The 20,370-nt window shown below is 39.9% G+C and overlaps 3 protein-coding genes across 3 annotated transcripts; 2 read left to right on the top strand and 1 right to left on the bottom strand.

The window, feature by feature from the left end:
* Window positions 1-3,517: 3,517 nt before the first annotated feature.
* Window positions 3,518-5,870, bottom strand: si:dkey-51e6.1. Its single transcript, XM_058638731.1, has 3 exons — window positions 5,622-5,870; window positions 4,008-4,132; window positions 3,518-3,758 (listed from the first exon to the last, which is right to left on the bottom strand). The coding sequence occupies exons 1-3, from the start codon at window positions 5,761-5,763 to the stop codon at window positions 3,666-3,668; spliced, it is 360 nt and encodes a 119-aa protein (XP_058494714.1). The 5' UTR covers window positions 5,764-5,870; the 3' UTR covers window positions 3,518-3,665.
* A 1,855-nt stretch (window positions 5,871-7,725) lies between these two features.
* On the top strand, window positions 7,726-20,365 carry sele (selectin E). The gene is made up of 29 exons (XM_058638534.1): window positions 7,726-7,825; window positions 7,926-8,004; window positions 8,085-8,486; window positions 8,602-8,706; window positions 8,803-8,994; window positions 9,115-9,306; window positions 9,426-9,611; window positions 9,739-9,924; window positions 10,051-10,257; window positions 10,368-10,547; window positions 10,659-10,791; window positions 10,883-10,935; window positions 14,248-14,427; window positions 14,921-14,973; window positions 15,514-15,592; window positions 15,678-16,055; window positions 16,148-16,255; window positions 16,354-16,539; window positions 16,630-16,821; window positions 17,302-17,487; window positions 17,586-17,774; window positions 17,895-18,080; window positions 18,191-18,376; window positions 18,515-18,700; window positions 18,844-19,029; window positions 19,212-19,400; window positions 19,487-19,675; window positions 19,826-19,945; window positions 20,046-20,365. The coding sequence occupies exons 1-29, from the start codon at window positions 7,823-7,825 to the stop codon at window positions 20,105-20,107; spliced, it is 4,773 nt and encodes a 1,590-aa protein (XP_058494517.1). The 5' UTR covers window positions 7,726-7,822; the 3' UTR covers window positions 20,108-20,365.
* On the top strand, window positions 12,735-15,236 carry LOC131466098 (P-selectin-like). The gene is made up of 7 exons (XM_058639196.1): window positions 12,735-12,842; window positions 12,954-13,349; window positions 13,431-13,535; window positions 14,248-14,427; window positions 14,595-14,684; window positions 14,784-14,799; window positions 14,921-15,236. The coding sequence occupies exons 1-7, from the start codon at window positions 12,815-12,817 to the stop codon at window positions 14,964-14,966; spliced, it is 861 nt and encodes a 286-aa protein (XP_058495179.1). The 5' UTR covers window positions 12,735-12,814; the 3' UTR covers window positions 14,967-15,236.
* Window positions 20,366-20,370: the final 5 nt, after the last annotated feature.

The raw sequence follows: 20,370 nt of genomic DNA on the forward strand, positions 1-20,370 counted from the left end.
TGCCACACATTCCAGTTCAAGAGATATAACATTATGTGACATCAATTATTACATTAGCAGCATCATTGTCTAAAATGAATTGTAAAGTTTCAGTGATGAACATGTAAATAAGACATTCATGGGGATTAAATAAGCACATGCAATAACAGTAGCCCAGACATTAATACTGTTTTATCTAATTATCTACTGTTGTCCAAATTACGTGTATAATGACATATTCACCTAGATTGACAGAAAGTCCTGATGTGGAAATGTTTTGGATCTCTTCCTTTCACAAGAAGTTTCCACACATTCAGTGTGGCCAAAACACATTATCTTATATTCCATTGCAGGATGCCTTTCCATTGTTACTCAGTCAAAGTGATACATGAGGGAAAACTGGCAATGACAACTCATTTCAAGGTTTGTGGAGTGTATTCAGAGAGTATTAAGAAGATGGCTTCACTCCATCACATTATGTTTTATTTAAATGTTTCTCTCGATAATAAACCCTCAATATTCCAGAGAAACTAAATTCAGAACTACAGTATTTGCAAATTTGGTGTTACTAAACATATATGGTCCACTCTATAAATATCTGGATTACTTAAAACCAGCAAATATCAGCCCACAAAAGCTAATGTAAGTGCCTTACTGTAAATTACTAGGATGTGTAGGATGGATTGTATTCAAATCAGTAAAGGGAAATGTGACTGAACCTTGAGGAGTCTGGAAATTCTGTTGGCCTTTGGTCAGACTGTCTGGTTGCCTATTGTTTCACTGATAAGATCATGAGCACTTAAGTTTCCCAACAGCCTGAGGTGTTAGCTACTGCCGCCGCTGCCGCCGCTGCAGGAAAATGGCAATTTCTTGTTTAGGAAACAGGACCTCACTTGATAATTTTCTGCTGTTTAAAGAGAAAGACTTATTACAAAAACAAAGTTCATATATTGCTTTGAAACAGTCACATTTTGATCATGCAAACAATGTAAACCAATATAAAACAATATAAAATATAGTGCCATATACGTTTGGACAATTCTGAGAAGGAAAATATTTTGTAAAAATTAAAGCTTGTTATAAGAAGTCATTAGCCCCAACGTGTAGCATGTGTTTTACAAGAAGTGGGTTGAGTCAAATGCAGTAGCTTTCTCTCATGTTGACCCTACTGTTGGTAGAATGGAAAGGTTATCAGTTGGCAGGAAACTGACTCCGGATTTTGCTACTCATTTATCTGGAAGATTGCTATTTATCTTCTATTTTTTTTCCAGTCACAGGGTAACTGGTGCAGTCAGTGTTAATGTTAAGTCATGAGGTCAAGGTCCATTCGTGTATTTTTTAGAATTACACACCATTCACTTTCATTTAATGTTGTTGGGATTTTTTTTTTTTTCGACTCATCAGGATGGTGCGTCACATGCTAAAAATATAAGTAGGGGCAAGAATGTTCCGGACTGCTGGAATTCACAGTTACATACACTTAATGAGCCTCATGTGGAAAACCCAGAGGAAAAGGATGTTGGCTCTTGTAGTACTGAAATTTCATGGAAATCATACCTGTAGCATGTGGTATTGTGAATAAGTTCAAAGCACTAAAAATAAAGTGATAATGCTTACAAAAACAACATATATATATATATTTTTAAATTAGAAATGAACAATATTCAAAGTGCAATAAACGAAATTTGTGGTGGAACATGGGCAGGATCCAAGGCTATTTTTTGGGCCTTTCTTATGATTGTCTCCTCAAAGACGCCACTAAAGTTGCTAAACCAGACAGAAGTGCCATACCACAGGAGGCTCTCAACTACAGCGCGGTAGAAGAGGAGCAACACTTTCTGGCTGACACCAGAGACTGATCTGTGGATTTAGGATGTCTCTGTGACTTGTGTCTCTTTGTGTAACTCAAGAGTGACCTATAGGATCAGGGCTCTCCACATTTAATGATTCTTTGACAATGGTCTGTTATAACTTTGGCTTGTTGTTTAGGGTCATTGTCAAACAAGTGAGGATCAATCTGAAGCCACTCTGCTGGTTTGGGGTGATGGATAGGAATTAAAATGTTGTAAGAGGCTGAAACTTTGTCAAAAAAAAAAGAAAAACTGGCTTAAAAAAGTTCAGTCAGTTCATGTCTTTGGTCCAAATGCATATAACATTTTCATATCAATTTCCACACTATCAGTCCTCTGAATAGAAAATTGCACTTAAAGTAATGCTGGCTGATGCTGCCTAATTAACTTTTTGGACTTTAAGGTTTTCTTGGTTTTTAGGTTATCATATTTTTTTCTATTGTTTATTTAGATTAATGGATTATTTATTTTATTATGCCATTTTTGTATTAACTGTAGTTAACCCTTAGCACAGATACCTGCATCTCATTCCGCATGTACTTTTTTTTAATGGCGTTAATTTAAATATCTAATTGCGATTATTGTGACAGGAATTGCGATTCGCGAAATTAGAGGGAATGTTTTTTTTTTACATCATTATTCTCATTCGAAAAACACATTTAAAATGATTACTATGGGATATTTGTGCAGATTTGTGAGAAACAACAATTTCTCTTCAAGACAATGATCCATCTAAAATGATATTGATTGATTTTGGCTTTAACAAATATTGCACCTCCTACGATTTGAAAATTGCAGTATAGGCCGTATGGCGATTTCAATAAAAAAATTGTTCAGCCTTAGTGTGCATGACAATAAATCATCTATATTTTGAACGATGGAGCCCATATGACTTTTCAAGGTTTTTATATATAATTTGCTTCCACATGTCAGTTCTTCATGATATTGGGGTCCAATTACTTTTTCCTCCAGTAACTTCTGTGGTAAAATGTCTCATCAACAACTAACACCCTAACCCGCAGGAACTGATTAGAAATGTTGACATCGGCATTATCTATACAGACTAACTCTATTTATTTAAACAGATCTATTTTCATCAGTTTTGTCTGCTGGCGTTTCTTCATCTATTGTCACGTTTGTTTGTTTTTTTGCCTTTTTGTGAAGTAATTTGCAACATTTGCCAGGAAAAGTGTTTGCAGTTTATTGCAATTAGTGCTCTATCTCTGTATAATCTGGTTCATTGTTAGTCTTGTCTTTTATTTGTAGATTTTGTGGCGTTTATTTATTTTTGTATTATTGTCTGCAAATCTCTGAGGAATTTCGATTCAAGCTCACACGCCTGCAAGCCCTTCTTATCTGGATTATTTGGATCTCTTTTCTTTCTTTTTTTCACAAGAAATGTCGCCTGTGGAGAACAGGATATGTGATTAATTCGAGCTGGACCACCACTTCCTGTATGGACTTTACACTTGGCACATAACACTCAAAAGTAAAAGTAAAAATGATGTCATTTATTCAGCGCTGTGCCAGATCCTTTACATTTCAGAATATATATATATATATATATATATATATATATATATATATATATATATATATATATATATAAATAAAACACTTGAGTTAATAATCACTTGGAGCACTAAATGTGTCAGTATTTTTGCTTTAAAAGAATCCAAAACAAACAATTCAATGCAAAATGGTGTATTTCAATTCAAAAATGGTTGCACAGAAGGGTCAAAACATTTCTGGTTGTTGTTGTTTTGTCTTCCTTTTTAAAATAATTAATTTGAAAATAAATTAAGGCATACATTTCAACTCTGATGCAGGTTTACTCTATTTTTTGTCATCGGACCAGGTGATGTCATAGTTGCTGAAGACAATCTTCAACTTCTCCGCAGTTACAGAATGGTCTGCTTTGCCAAAGGCCTGAAAATGAGTAAAATTAGAAAATGAGTCAAAAACAGTGCGGGGGATCATTAAATTCAGTTTTTTAATGCTTTTACAATGACATTTCTTCCATGACATTTGGCACAAACATCTGTGATGATTAGAAAAATTATCTATTCATACAGCCGTCACAAAGGCCCCCACACTTCCTGTTTTCAAATCGCGTTTAAAAACCTGTTTTATTCTGAATGTGTCTTTAATGTGTAACTCATGTGCTTTATTACTCACAGTTGATTCTCCAAACACCCTTAGTTTTTTCTCTTGGCTGTTGTGCTCAATTTTCCCTCCTCCTAAGCATTTACACTCCATTCCCAAGGCCTCCATTGATGGAGCGACCTTCTCAAATATGTGATCTGTAAATAAATCAAAATATAAAAACTGGGTTTAGTTATAGCACAGCCAAACATTCATGTCTAGGACATATAGCCCTTTTGCATTGAAGATATCAAGGTTGGCATCTGGCAAATAGTAAACTCAGGTCTGATTCAAATGAGTTCACACGATGCTGAGTAATGCCAACCCCACACTAGAGGATTTTCAAATCTGACAAAAAACATGGGAGACCACAGAAACAACGAACTTTGTAACTGATTTTCAATATTTTAATCCTGACGAAGATAGATGATCCAGTCAAGACGCAGGACCACAACCATGGCTTTTAATCAAACAACTTCAGGGAGGAGATTCCAGGGATTTGGGATCTCACAGAAACCAGCGTGATTTAATGTGACTTCAGAATGTAAACAGACATGGAGGCGGACTGTCTGTCTTGCAGGACACATCAAACAATCATACTGTTGCCTTAAATCCACAAGTTTGTCCTCTTTCTCTACCATCAGCTGACAGAGATGTTCTTCACATTTTTCAGTTGCACATTTCAAACATGTTTAATACTTACTAAAATCAGAAGGAAGCCACGATTGTTGGAGTGGTCAGATCAGGACCGAAATCTGGCCAATTTATCCTCTAGTGTGGGGCAAGCTTAAAGGAATACTTCACCAATTTGCATGTGTCTTTGTATTGCTAGAATAGCAGTATTTTAAAAAAAAATTTTGCTTCCCTCCCTCAGTTTTCCACTTTCCAACTTTGCCCTACGCTAACCCTAAACTACAACGCCAGTTCCGCACTTTTTAGACTCACCCATAGGGGGACAAGACTTCATTCCCCCATCTTTTCTAACAGTTACACTTACCAGCTCTTGCTCTGCAGAGTACATTACATTACATTACATGTCATTTAGCAGACCCTTTTATCCAAAGCGACTTACAAGGGAATTGAGTGACAACCTACCAGGGGTGGAGTTGAAGTTGCGACCATAAAGTCTTTTGCACACAGGGTCTAAACCACTGAGCTACCCCACCCTGTCAGAGTAAATTGAGAAGGACAATGATCGAATGTAGAATGTATAGTTTTCAAAGTGATATGGCCGCAAGGGAAAATGCCTGCATTTCGGTGAAAACTAGAAGCAGATTTGTGTGTTTACACAATATTATTTCCCATTTCTACTAAATAGATGATGCAGTTTTAATAGACATTCACCTTTCCAATTGTGAAATATGCCTTTAAGCCTATCAGTCACTTGTTGCATCACTTCTGTTCACAAAAAAACAAACTGAGGCAGAAATAATGACATCAAATATCTTGCCAAAAGTTACACACTGCAGCTTTAAATCTGCTTGATCAGACCGCACATTACATGTTAGCAAGTTGCATCAAATCAAACACGATAATGGGTGACACCAGCACATGTCTATGCATAAACACACATGTCTTGCTTTGCACATTGGAGTGAAAGTGACGCACTTGAAGCTCCTCAGCCGCAAACTACAGGGACAAACTTACTGTGGTACTCTGCACTCTTAGTGCCGCGCACTATGTCTTTATGCGAATCGCCATCTTTCACTTTCACTCTGACCAGTATGTACTTGAAGGTTCCCTCTGGATCGATCTCCACCTCGGGGATTTTAGCCAGAGCGTCTGCCATTTCGACCGGGGAATCTCAGCCTCTTCTACCGACGACACAGGCGGACAACATGGAGCTGCTGTCTTTATTTGGAGCAGGACGTGTGTCCTTAAAGAGACAGGTCATTAGCAGCCACGAACTGTGCAAAATAAGCTGTGCGCATGGCAAGTGCGCACGCTGGCGACCCCACATGGCAGAAAGACGCAACTTAGAAACCCAGAAATAGTTGAAGAAAAATTGAAATGTGTGTTAAAGTTTTCTAAAGGCATAAAGTCGTGATTTTAATTTATCGCATGAGTCATAAACATACATTTCGTTTGCAAGAAGTTTTGACAAAGTAGTTCACACTTTCAGTTTGTGTGTAGAGTATTGAGAATTTGAGTGGCCCCTCTGGAAATGGGTTTGGGGAAACTGTCATCAACCCAGTAAAGAGCAAAGAAAAGAGAGCAGTGATGTTGGCAAACTCACTTCAGTGAGGTTTATATCATCTTAAGGAAATTAGAAAACATTGGAATACTAATGAATTTAATTAAGAACATAATTGGCACAAAGGATTATTCAAATGTTTCACTTGGACAAATGAAACTAGCTATCATTCGTTTGTGATGAATCTGAAAGAAAGTTCTTAAGAAACTGAGGATGTTCCAGAAGAAAAGAGGAGGAGGAGAAGAAGAAAAGGCAAATGAATGGAAAGAATGCAGTAATACTATTGTATTTCATTTTAATCCTTTTAATCAATGTCCCGTGTCCTTTTTGCAGGTACATTTCTTGCTTGAAAGGTTTTGAAATATTAATTGTAAGTACAATCAAAATGAAGTGGGTGTTAAATACTGTGTATACATAAACTATGTCAAAGATGTCACGGTAGCTCTGAATAGCATTTGTTTAAGAAGTTCCCGTCAGTGTTTCTCCCCGGAGTCCTGTTCTGATTGAGTTAAATGGAGAGTTTATAATATGTTTTTTTGCGGAACTAGCAGTACTTAAGAGGCGTCAAGTAACAATGGCTACTGTCCTGTTGAGTTTAGAGAGGAAGGATGTGAATTGTCACTTCCAGAAAGTGTGGCAGCCAGCAGTCGCCTCGGCTCCTACACCATACATTTCCTGTCTCTGGATGCTCATAAAAATACCAGTATTGATGTTTGTTGTCTGTTTCTTAAATCCACTCTCTCTTCTTTTGATGTGCACATCCTTTGCCAGAAAAGCCTGTTGGTTTCAAACTTAAAAGAACAGATTTGTATTTGTTTTTCACTCTGCTTTGTGTTAACAAACTCAGGAAACTTCTAATGCTAATTTGCAAAGTTTTTTAGGCACCTCAGTATTCTGTCGGTACATTAATACATTTTATTAAAGCCTGAAGAAAAGTACCAGTCTCACCTGAAACGGTCTAAAACAATTGTCTTAATAACAAATATGAGTAGACACATTTCATGAAAGGTAAACATAATTTAAATAATATTTATAGTGTTCCACAACAAGTTGTTGTTGGTTGAACAGGAGATCAAAATAATTAGTGTTAAATACTGTAGTAATAATTATAATACTAACATATGATATTACATAAATACAACTGTCAAATAAAGATTATACAACTGTAAAAAAAAATGAAAGAATGTAGTAAACCTCAAAGCAATGAGGATCATAGAATGAAATATATTTTATTTTTTATTTTTATGTAACAGTGCCATAACACTCAGTGCCATCTGAATGTTTTTTAAATGCAGTACTCATGTCACTCATGACACTATTTTTAAAAGAAAAGACACATTTTGAAGGAATTCCGGTTCAGCGTGGTTTTTTTTTTCTTTGGCTCCATAGAAAGGAAGTTTAAACAGAGAGGGAAAGTTTCCAAGGTCCCAGTGGGATGTAGTAAAGGTAGTGGGAGTGGGGGTTTCCAATGAAAAGCTGGCAGTGACAAGCGTTTCCCAGAAACCTGGAGTAAAGTGTATAAAAGCCGACATCTCAGTACCGCAAACTCAGAATCGTCTCATCCTTAGACTCTCCTGCATCCTTGCTCTCAGATTAAATAAATATAGTTAGAGTCTTATAAAGTCTTCTTAGGTTATAACCTATACCACTTAAAATGGTGAGTTCACAGCTATTAGTTTACATTGCTTAACATGCTTGTGGTCAATATTGCATTTATCTTAATTGGTCCTTTTCACTTACTTTTTACATTTTTGCAGGAGATGTGCTTTGGATTACTTCAGACCCGTGGATCTAAGATGTTTTCCTCATGGATCTGCTTGACCCTTCTTTATTCAAGTATGTAAATTGAACGCAAAGATTACCTGAAGTGTCCCACTTTTGTCTTTCTAGTAATAATGTATGAAATTTTTCCTCAGTGCTGTTAACGTGGACCAGTGTTGACAGTTGGTCTTACTACTACTCCAACACCACCATGAACTGGCAAGACGCTCGAACCTGGTGCCAGGATCACTACACAGACATGGTGGCCATCCAGAACCAGGAAGAAATCAAGCATCTCAATGACTGGCTGCCCTACAAAAAGACATACTACTGGATTGGGATCCGCAAGATCGAAAGTGTCTGGACCTGGGTAGGCACCAAGAAAGCTCTGACAGCAGAAGCGACCAACTGGGCAAATGGTGAACCAAACAATGGCAAGACTCCATATAGCAAGGAGGATGAGGATTGTGTGGAAATGTACATTAAAAGGGATGCAGAGCAAGGCAAGTGGAATGACCAGAGGTGCGGAAACATGAAAACGGCTCTGTGCTACACAGGTGAGTAAATGTTTGGAAATAAGATGTAACCGTTCTTGTTCAATTTAGATGTTTTTGCCGGTGGTGTTGCAGAAAAGAAAAGCTCACAAAATGATATATTCTTCCTTCTCTATAGCTGCCTGTAAGAATGACTCGTGTCGCTATGGAGACTGTGTTGAAACCGTCAACAGCCACAAGTGCGCTTGTTTTGAAGGCTTTCATGGAGAGACGTGTGAGCAAGGTAAAAAAAAAAATACAAATTATGTTGCACTTTTCAAAGTTCACTCCATGTCACTTACCTGGAAACTAATTGTGTCTTTGTTTCCTCTGCTGCCAGTCGTTACATGCAAAAAAGAGGAAGTGACTGTTCCATATAAAGGAAATGTAAGTTGCACGCACATGTATGGAAACTTCTCCTACAACTCCTCGTGTGAGTATTCCTGCGAGACAGGATACCAGCTAACGATGCCAAGGCCCTTGAGATGCACTGCGACACAGAAGTGGTCAGAGGAGCCTCCTGCATGTAAATGTGAGTTACTGGGTTTTGCAAAACTTTAAGAATGAAATGAATAATAGTGTTGAGTTCACACCAAGAGGAACATACGTGCTGTTTCACAGTAACTGAACATGCTGTACTGTGTTTTCACAGTGGTTCAGTGTCCGGTGCTGTCTTCTCCAGCAAGAGGGTCCATGATGTGCACAAATCCCCTGGGCCCGTCCAGCTACCTGTCCACCTGTGTGTTCACCTGTGATGAGGGCTTTGCACAAACTGGTTCTCCATCTAACACTCTGCAGTGTGGAGCGTCAGGTCGTTGGAACGCTTCACAGCCATCTTGTGTTGGTAAGCTCATAAACTGTATTTGATTTTAACTTCCTGGGTCTCCATTATCCTGCAGCATTTTATTATTGCCAAGAAAAAAGGCTGCTGCTGACTTCTTCTACTGCGCCTCTGTTTTGCAGCTATCCCAGTGCCTGCTCCACAGGAGCTAGAGAACGGCTTTGTCAGCTGTGGAAATGTAGACGAAACGTTCATCCCCAGAAGATCCTGCAAATTCAGCTGTGCCTCTGGCTACCGCCTGGTGGGGCCGGACACGTTGACATACACAGCAGCGGCTGAGCTGAGTGAAAATACACCTCGGTGTGAAGGTGAGGATGCACTTTCAATGTAATCCCACACCTCATATGCATATGATGTATGATATAATTTCAAGTGCTGTGCCTTTGTGACCAACGCGGTCAATATAATATGATTTAATATTTTCCCCTGTATTAGCAATCACTTGTCGGAAACCAGAGGGAGACACTCAGCTGATCCCGAAGTGCAGCAAATCACTCGCGGAGCTGCGACCAGGCTCCACCTGCAGCTTCAGCTGTGGTGCAGGCTTTAAACTGAAGGGAGTGGACACGATTCAGTGTTCTGATGATGGGAAGTGGAGCAAACCTACACCAACCTGCCAAGGTATGGAAGCAGATTTTCACATAAACCTGCACATCTGATGCTACTTTAATATCTTTCTCACAGGTGCTTTTGTGATCTGATTTTGTGCTGTGTCATGACATCTGTTTTTTAAATTTATTCTTTTAGCAATAACATGTCCTGCTCCTGAGATTCCAACAAATGGCCAGATCAGCTGCAGCCTTTCACTTCCCTCACCTTCTCTCACCGAGGCCTCTCATCCACTTGGTGTGATCTGCACTTTTAGCTGTGATGAGGGCCACGAGCTCCAAGGATCACACAGCATGGAGTGTGGACATCCAGGCCAGTGGACCTCTGCACCACCAACCTGCACAGGTATAGATCTATGTGTTTCTGTGTTATATGAACTGCCTGTTCAGATGTTTTATGGTCTTCTTTATCAAAATGTGATGGTTAAGAGCAAACATCTGGCTGTTTTCCCACAGTTGTAAGCTGCCCACTGCTCAAGGCTCCTGAAAATGGTTTAATTAACTGCTCAAACAATGAGACAGTGTACAACTGTCAGTGCTCCTTCACATGCAATCAAGATTACACACTGAATGGACATGAGCTGTTGACGTGCAATCATCATGGCAACTGGACTGGAGAGAGACCAACCTGCCAAGGTAAAAAAAAATGAATAAATGCTTCATGAAACTTGCAAATCACATCACACACAAAACACAATCTTGCATTTAAAGCATCAATTAATTAAAAATGTCATAATGTTTCCACAGCCTCGCCATCTGAAGTTTCTGCTCTTGCCTCTGGTGCGGCAGTAGGGGGCGCCCTATTAAGTGCTGGCTCTCTGGCTATATGGTTCCTGAAACGGGCCCTGAAGCAGAAAAAAGACACGTTTGAGTTGAGCAGGTAAGATGAGCATTCATGTGTCTCCTGTCAGACTAAAAAATAACAATGAAATGAATGGAAGGGCAGTACTCATCCAATTTTGTCTTTACAGCTCCTCCGACATAGAAGCCCCTCCTACAGAGGTCTACAGAAACAGCACTGACAGCCTCATATAGAACATGATGACACTATGAGGACAAATGCATTTTCAACATATCTGTATAATGATTGTATACTGCTTGTTATTCTTTTAACGGAAAAACCCAGTATGTCATGTATGGTGGTTTATGCTTTGCAGAATTGTTGTTTCCTCTCTAATGTTGTTAAGACATGTACTGAATTTCCTCCCAGTGGGAGTTTTAAATTGAACATATTGTTCTACAGCTTCATAAACATAATGGATGGTGGTTACATTATGAGTGGATTTGTGTAATCTGTGAATAACCTGCTATTGATGCCAGTATTTATGTACTATTTATTTCATTACATTACATGTCATTTCATTTAGCAGACGCTTTTATCCAAAGCGACTTACAATGGAATTGAATACAATCAGCCAGGGGTGGAGTCGAATTTGCGACCATTGCGACCATGATGTCTTTCGCACACAGGGTACCGGTCTTAATCACTGAGCCACTCCGCCCCCGGTTAATGCATTTGAAATGTTTGTTATTATATATGTATGCTTAAAACATAAAATGTCAAAACCATCATTTGCTTTTGGTCTTTTATTAATTTATTTGTGTTCCAGTGTCGTGGCCTATATGATCAAAGACATTTATATTCAAATATAGCATTGTGTCATGTGGTACACCGGCATGACTAGTCAGGGCTACACACACCAACACATTATTTCCACATTTGAAGCAATAACATATCATGTATTTTTTCAGGGCTCCAGGAAGATGGAGGCCAAATACAACATACAGACTGCTTATCTGTCCCCATTTCCCCAGTACAAGGGTCAGGAAAAAGGGCAAGGGAAAAAAGGGCTATATTGCCTGAGTAATCTGATTTATAGATCATCACCATTGTTTTTACCGCAAAGAATGCAGAGTTTACTGTGTCAGCACTTTAGCTGGAGCACAAATAGATTACATGTCAGGAGCAAAGCATGCCCTGTGATGGACTGGGGATCTGTCCAGGGTGACCACACCTTTAGCCCTATGTCAGCTTGGATTTAGAGACCCCCGCGACCTTCCTGTGGAAGATAAAGCGGTAGAATATGAGTGAGTGAGTGAGGAGCAGAGCAGCACGAGATACGTGGAGTTATTGTAATTAAATTTTTATTTGGAGTAGTAATAATAATGATCATCGTCCTCGTCATCATCATCCTTATCCTTATTATCTTTATTCACAGAGCACTTCTCAAACTAAAGATTCAAAATGCTGCACAAATAAAAGCACAGGTTTAAAATGTAAAATAAAAAAAAAAATAGAAACACACGATATATATATATATATATATATATAAACGAATAATCAAATATTAAAATATGAGCATGACCGACCCTAACAAAAATAAAGGTAAAATCTAGAAATGCAGGACGATAAAAGTACATTTTAATCCTTGTTTCATTCCCTTCATGGATTATTTCCCAGAAAAACTGCCAATGACTTTCCCAAAAGGTCTGTTCGAGTATAATGAGTCATAAGTCAGTCAGTCAGTCATTCATCACATACATTCAAGCTGCAAAATAAACATCCAGGTATTCTACAATTACATTACATTTCATGTCATTTAGCAGACACTTTTATCCAAAGCACCTTACAATGGATATGAGTACAATCAGCCAGGGGTGGAGTCAAACTGCCGACCATTGCGACCATGATGTTTTTCGCACACAGGGTACTGGTCTTAATTACTGAGCCACTCCACCCACCAATAACGTTGGGCTGAATAGCCTGCGAACAATATAAAAATCACTGACACTGAGACTAACTTTCACTCACTCACACTCACACTGCTGTGGCGTGTTGATATAAATTTGATGGGATTGGATTTCTTGTCACTGGCAACTGGTTAAAGTAGATCACACTGAAAATGAAGTGGACACTAATCCTCCTCGTTGGTGAGTAGATTTTAATACTAAAGAAAAACGTAGTAGTTGCTGAGTTGTGCAAATGTGCATGAACTCTTTCACACTGGATGATGTTGTCCTGTTATATTATTACCCTACTAGGTATCTCCTTGGCTAACACTATTTTGAGTTGGACGTATCATTACTCAAACAACACCATGAACTGGACCCAGGCCCGACAGTATTGCCAGACCAATTTCACAGACATGGTGGTCATCCAAAGCCAGAAAGAGAATGACTATATTGTCTCCCTGCTGCCAAACAAAACTAAATCCCCATATTATTGGATTGGAATCACCAAAAAACACATAAAAGAAATTTGGACCTGGCTTGGGAATAACAGCACATGGATTGGTAACGCATCATGGGCAGAAAATGAGCCCAACAACAACCACAGCACAGAGTTCTGTGTGGAGATCTACACCAGCACAGGAAAAAACCGAGGGAAGTGGAATGACGAGAAATGCTCAAATTCCAAACACCCAGTTTGTTTCAAAGGTGTGTAAAGAAAAAAGAAAACAATTTTTTGCATTGTCATTGTTTCAAAAGAGATTTTAGTATTTTACTTTTTCTGGACAGCCCAGTGTAACGCAAAGTCATGTGTCAGAGGATCATGTCAGGAGACCATAGAAAACACAACCTGCCACTGTGAAATCGGCTTTAAGGGAGACAGGTGCCAAACAGGTGAGGAGAGAGCTTTTTGATTTCCCCACATCCTTAAAATACTCACATACCCATATGTACAATGTCACAGCTTGTATTTCTAATTATTTGTCCTTCACATTCTAACTGGGAAGGGTTTCCTATAGCAACAAGAATCAAGCGGCAAAATCCACAGTGCTTTTTATTATAATAAATCAATTGTCTAAGTTTAAACAGTGTATTTGCATTGCATGCAGTTGCATTAAGTGGCTTTAATGCATATTTGTACATATATATATTGAGATGGGATCACATGATGAGCATATTTGCATGGAATAATTATTTTTATTGAGTACATACATATGCGGCTGTTGCTATACATTTCACACAGCACGCACTTTGATGGCATATTCACCACTTCATAATTGTGTACCGCTGAAAATTGATAGCTGAATGCAACATTTGCTCAAATGTGCAAACTAGTTAGCAGCTGCTGTACGTGTTTGCTATCAAGGTTGTCATATGAGCACTGACCTTCAAGCACTGAAGCACGCAGCTCTTCTTCAGAGCTGAAACAGAATTTTAACATCCCCTCATCTGTTTCCTCTGTTTCCTTAGGTTAGGCAGAGCATCGTGCACAAAACTGATCAAAGTGCTCACATCAGCTTGTTTGTAGTCAATAAAGAATAGAAGGCTATTGTAGGCTCTTATATAACTGGGTCCCTATTAACCTTTAACCTGTTTCTACTCACAGCCGTGGAATGCCCCCAGCTGCCCCAGACTGATAACGGAGATTTTAGCTGTCCTGGAGGAAACCAGACATTTAACTCAACCTGTCAGTTGAAATGTCACTTTGGGTTCCTGCCTACTGTCCCGCTCGCCATCACCTGCGGGGCCAATGGTCTCTGGACTGGCCCAAGACCAATTTGTAAAAGTAAGTTTTGCATATCTTGAAGTGAGAATTAATTGTCAAAATCCAGTCTGGTAGGCTGTTCATAGCACTGGTAGTAAAGCAGCAGCAGCACCATCAGTACTAGTGGTCATGGGAGTAGTAAAAAAGGAAAGTGCTCTGTACTGAATACTAAAACACATTCTCCTCAGGTTATAAACAGGCCCTTTTGGCTATGGCTGGATGTGCAGCGTTGCTTGTCCTCTGCTGCGTCTGTTTCTGCTGGATGAAACGCAGAAAAAGTCAGTGTTTCTCAATGACGCTTGATTGAAATAAGAGACGCAACGCAGCCTCATTGCAACACCTCAACAGTGAACTGTTTGTCCATTCATTTCCCACAGGAAAGAAGCTTGCAAGGTCAGTGTTGAAACTGCACACAAAGCAGCTCCACCCACTGAGGCACCAAGTGTGAGCTTCACAATTTAAAGAATTGATGTGTATGAAAATGTTGACGGTGTCAACTGCTTGTCCCTTATAGGAACCCCGGAGAAACAACAAGTCCTTCCAGTGAAGTGCATGGATAAAGGACAAGTGCAACCTTATTTGTCTTTTAAAATAAAGACACAGTCACAGTTACTCATATTCATTTTTATAAATAACACATGCTATATGCCAAAACACATTGGATAAGTTGGTTAATTTTCTCTAAAACACTGTATGTTAGATTAGAATTCACTAGATTTTCGTGTGATAGTGCAGCAGATTATATATACCTAAAGTGCTTTTATTGTACGAACATCAAAAGTTGCATTTGTTAAATTTAAATCGAATTCAATAAAGTGCATTTGAGTGTGTGTGTGTGTGTGTGTGTGCTTCCGTTGTGTTGTGGGTGGTACAGTACTGCCCTTCCTGAAAGGATGTAATGGTAAAAGTGATGTTACTTAATCGTTGACATCCTCCCCAGAAGACAATTAATATATTATCCATTGATCATGCAGTAGATGCACGGACAAGGATACATAACCAGGGCAGATTAAATGGTAAAACCTGAACATTTTTCATGCATTCATATATGTGTATTCACATTCATAAGCAGTTATTGAGTGAAGAATATTTATCTTTTTATGTCAGATGTCTCAAAAACAGGTTCACACTGGACGGAGGCTGCATCATAAGGTGCTAATAGCAGCATTTTTTGTTTTTACCCAAGGTAAGTTTACACAGTCCTACAGATACAAAGGTGTAGGCTTCACCAGTTCACTTTAATCTCATCATCCATATACCTACAATCTCAGATATGAGCAGCGCTCGGGCATGGACCTACAACTACAGCACTAGTCCAAACCGGAGGTGGATTCAGGCCAGTCAGTGGTGCCGGCAGCACTTCAAGGACATGGTCACCATCCAGAGCAGGGAGGAGACTGACTTCATCAACAATCTGCTGCCTTTTAATTCAAAATATTACTGGATAGGCATTCATAAAGTGGATGGAGTGTGGACCAGGGAGGGAAGCAATGAGAAAGTGCCAGAAGATGATCAGAATTGGGCTCCAGAGGAGCCTGATGACATAGCAGGACAGGACTGTGTGGAGATGTATATCAAGAGGGCGAGCGACACAGCAATGTGGAACAATGAAAAATGTCACAGTAAAAAGGGAACAGTCTGCTACTCTGGTAAATCACACTTCATTTTGTTTGACTGGCACATGAAACTGATTCTTGCAGACTTAATATAGCACACAAGATGTGTTTCTGTGTGTATGTAGCCTCTTGTAAACAGGATTCCTGCAGTGTCCATGCAGACTGTGTGGAGACCATAGGGAACTACACCTGCAGGTGCCATCCTGGTTTCCTTGGACCACGCTGTGAAGAGGGTGAGGGGAAAGAAATGATAATATTGACACATGACTTCTTTATATGGTGAGTTGAACAATATCAGTTTTTTTTTGTTTGTTTTTGATTTTCTCTTCAGCCATCTCATGCAAACCACTGCTGGATCCAGAACATGGTTTTCACAACTGCTTCCACTCCTATGGTTCTCATCATTTCAATTCTTCCTGCCATTTCCGCTGTGAACTTGGGTTTCACTTAGTGGGAGCGTCCAAAATGTTGTGCCAAACCACTGGACTCTGGGACCACCATGCTCCTCTGTGTCAACGTATGCCCACTGATTATCACTAATGTCAAAAGAAGTAACAGTCTCAGACGTTGAAGTTGCAATTAAAACAGTTCTCCCTGCCTGTTGTAGCTGAACAGTGTCCAGTTCTGAACCACACCGACAGCAGCGGAGGTAGTGTGAACTGCAGCCACCCCGTCGCACCTTACAGCTACAACTCCACCTGTGAGATCAGGTGTGATGAGGGCTATGAGCTCAGTGGAGAGGGCTGGACACGCTGTGACCACACTGGCCAGTGGACAGCCAGTGCCCCAGCATGTACAAGTAAAGTCTTTTTTTTTAATTTCAGTAAGAACAAACTGACCAAAAACATTTTAAATTAACGTTCATAAAAGCTCTTTGCTGTGAGGCCTTATCTGACTATTGTTAAATATGTTTTAATGCAAGTTACTTTTTTTGTATTACTTGCCCTTGTTAATGGATTCACTGCCACCTTTTACTACTAGTTATCTTGCCTCAGTGTGTAGTCACATCCTGTGCAGACTGAAGCAGACCAGAGGCAGGTCATAGCTGTCATCGCTTCACTTCACACTCCTTTATGTCTGTTTCCCCCGGCAAACAATATTGAAATGTACTGTGGGCAAGCACTTGCTGTTTTTTCCTTGACTTATTTTTCGCATGATTATTCACACCACCACCTCATGCTATGTGTATAAAACGAAGCGTCATCATCATCATACACAGCTCAGGATGTTGATTTTCAATGAGTGGGGCTTTGTTTAATTATCTGAATCTCCCCCTCAGTAAAGATGTGCAACCCCATTTTCTTTCCTGTGAACGGCAACGTGACATGTGTGCACACTCTGGAGCCTTTCTCATTTGGTACACAGTGTAACTTCACCTGCCAGGAGGGCTACTACATGTCTGGAGACAACACACTCAACTGTCTGGCTTCAGGGGAATGGAGCAAACCTACACCCACGTGTACAGGTGTGTGACAGAATTTCCGTGTAATTTCTACAGTATGTTTGTAGAGCCCTTATTTCTTTGCTGCGTACTGATGGGTCATAATGTTTCTTCCTGTTCAGTGGTAAAGTGTGGCAGTCTAGTGGCTCCACCTAATGCTGCCTCAGTGCAATGCCAAGGCCCTTTAGGAGAGTACAGCTATGGCTCAACATGCATTGTACAATGTGAAGAGGGATTTGATCTGATTGGCACAAATGTGACACAATGTTCTTCACACGGAAACTGGAGTCACACACTTCCGCTCTGCCAGGGTATGACGAGTAAACATACTAATGATGAGTATGAAGAATAACCTGCTCCCCTCCTCTTTTAACAATCAGTTCATGTACTGTGTGTAACTGACATTGTTCCCTTGTCTGTCACCTTTCAAGCCAAGAGGTGTGATCCCAGGAGTCCTCCTTCTCACGGCTCCATTTCCTGTTCTGACCCCAATGGTTCCTTCAGTTTTGGTTCTCAGTGCACGTCAAGATGTGATGAAGGTTTTGTCCTGAATGGGACAGCGAGCACTAAGTGCACCTCCCTGGGAACATGGAGCGCAGGCAACCCACAATGCTTGGGTAAAGAAAAAGCTAAAAGCTGCATTGTGGCTGAGATTACTTTATGGTTCATATTGCAATACCACATTAAACTAAAATATCCTCTGGCCTTCCTGTCTGTTTTCTCCCAGCTAAAAGTTGCCTCTCTCTGAACTCTCCTGTATACGGCTCCTTGAAATGCTCGGATCCACATGGAGAGTTCAGTTTTGGTTCTCGGTGCACATCGACCTGTGGTGATGGTTTTCTCCTGAATGGCAAGGCTTCCACAGAGTGCACCTCTCTGGGCACGTGGAGCTCAGACATCCCACTTTGCATGGGTAAAAAAATATTACGCCCTCTATTTTTTACTGCTAAATCAAGAGAATATCTCCTGAATTAATAGTTAAGATCAAATGACTGCACATATTTACAGCTAAGATCAACTCTCTCTGTCTTTCTATCTCTTTTACCTCCAGCTAAGAGATGTCCCAGTCTCAGTCCTCCCCCTCATGGCTCCTTTCTCTGCTCTGGTCCACATGGAGAGTTCAGTTTTGGTTCTCAGTGCACCTCAAACTGTGAGGAGGGATTTGTCCTGAATGGGACGGCTGTTACTGAATGCACTTATCTAGGCACATGGAACAGAGACTTCCCACGCTGCCTGGGTAAAACATAGCTTTGAAATCTAAGTTACTGAAATCAACATACAGTAAAACCATGTCATGTTGTGTTTCGGATGGTATTCTACTACCACTTTACCACACAGAGCATGTCAATATCTAAGTTGCTCTTCCTCTGTCTGTTCCAGCTAAGAAATGTCCTGCTCTCGTGTCTCCCTCTCATGGCTCCCTTCTCTGTGTGAATCCTCATGGAGAGTTCAGTTTTGGTTCTCGTTGCACATCAACCTGTGAGGACGGATTTCTCCGGAGTGGGTCGGCAAACACTGAGTGCACCTCTCGGGGCTCATGGAGCAGAGAAATAGCCAACTGTCAGGGTAATGAATCAGAAAAATCAAAAAGGCAGAAATTAAACCACAGCAAAAGGCAAAACAATAACTCAATGACAACTTCAACTGTTGTCATTGAAGTTGTATATGTGAATTCTATGTTTGGATTTATACTTTGCTTAAGGTAATGGTGTTTATGTCTTCTGAGTTATGTTCATTGTTATTTACAGCAGGCCCATGCCCCCTACTGGCCAAAGCTCCACAGCATGGGAGGATGAACTGCAGCCATCCATATTCTCCTTTCAGCTATGAGTCCCACTGTGACTTTGAATGTAATGAGGGTTTCTGGCTGAAAGGAACACCAACTATAACATGTAATAACTCGGGCCACTGGAGTCATGAGCCACCAACCTGCCAGCGTAAGTGTCCTCAAATACATTTTTGTTTGGTTTGGTTTTGCTATTCTGATTTTTCTACCAGCTGTGACAGTTTATGTCCTCCGCAGCGGTGCAGTGTGAGGCCATCCATGGTCTGTCGTTATCTCTGTCTGTGAACTGCACTCATCCTCTGGGGAATTTCAGCTTTGGCTCCCAGTGTATTTTTACCTGTGATGATGGATTTTCTATGAATGGCAGCGAGGTGCTGCTTTGCTCTTCTGCTGGGTTTTGGAATGAATCTTTGCCTGAATGCACTGGTAAAGTATATCAATTTTACATTAAAAACTGATCATTTTGCAATTGAAAACAGTATTTTTTTGTGAGAAATTATGGTTCTGCCTTTATTATTATTCACTGATTGAAAGATACATAAAAACTGTCATCAGAGTTTTGATGTGCTCCTGTAGAAAATATGCTGCTTGCATCCCCCATGTTGATGTCCAGTGAATTCATGGCAGTCTATATTGTAATACCACTTATCCTGATTGGTCTGGCAGTTTTCCTTCTCATGCGATTCAAGAAACAAGGTGAGACCTTCTGGAATAATTCTGTACATTTAACACATGCACACACAGCATGTTGTGGCACACAGATTATAACCCTCGTCTTATCTCCTGATCTTCGCAGGAACAGCAATCATGCATGATGCACTATTGGAAGAACGAGAAAATCCAGCCTTTGAGTTCTGATTATTTCTTGATATATGCAGCAAATTGTTTCAAACACTGTCTTTTAATGCATGCTCATGATTGCTAGATTAGAGCTTGACATTAAATACATTTTCCACTCAGACAGGCTTTGCACATTTAAATGATCATGCAGTTAGGGTGACATTCGTTTGTTTTTTAAAAGCTGAAATCTTACATGGCAAACATAAAGCAAACTGGCTATGCGTTTTGCTTGTACATCACTTATAAACAATTAGTAAATGAGTTAATACATTAGAACCATT

Source organism: Solea solea, chromosome 9, assembly GCF_958295425.1.
Source record: "Solea solea chromosome 9, fSolSol10.1, whole genome shotgun sequence".
NCBI lineage: Eukaryota > Metazoa > Chordata > Actinopteri > Pleuronectiformes > Soleidae > Solea > Solea solea.

Bases quoted from the DNA above. Each gene is read 5' to 3' on its own strand.
- sele (XM_058638534.1), top strand. The intron at 9,612-9,738 runs GTGAGGATGCAC...CCCCTGTATTAG, and splicing joins AAATACACCTCGGTGTGAAG to CAATCACTTGTCGGAAACCA. The intron at 9,925-10,050 runs GTATGGAAGCAG...TTATTCTTTTAG, and splicing joins ACCTACACCAACCTGCCAAG to CAATAACATGTCCTGCTCCT.
- LOC131466098 (XM_058639196.1), top strand. From the start codon at position 12,815: ATGAAGTGGACACTAATCCTCCTCGTTG. The intron at 13,350-13,430 runs GTGTGTAAAGAA...TTTTCTGGACAG, and splicing joins ACACCCAGTTTGTTTCAAAG to CCCAGTGTAACGCAAAGTCA. The intron at 14,428-14,594 runs GTAAGTTTTGCA...CATTCTCCTCAG, and splicing joins CCCAAGACCAATTTGTAAAA to GTTATAAACAGGCCCTTTTG.
- si:dkey-51e6.1 (XM_058638731.1), bottom strand. From the start codon at position 5,763: ATGGCAGACGCTCTGGCTAAAATCCCCGAGGTGGAGATCGATCCAGAG. The intron at 4,133-5,621 runs GTAAGTTTGTCC...ATTTATTTACAG, and splicing joins TAAGAGTGCAGAGTACCACA to ATCACATATTTGAGAAGGTC. The intron at 3,759-4,007 runs GTGAGTAATAAA...ACTCATTTTCAG, and splicing joins GGGTGTTTGGAGAATCAACT to GCCTTTGGCAAAGCAGACCA.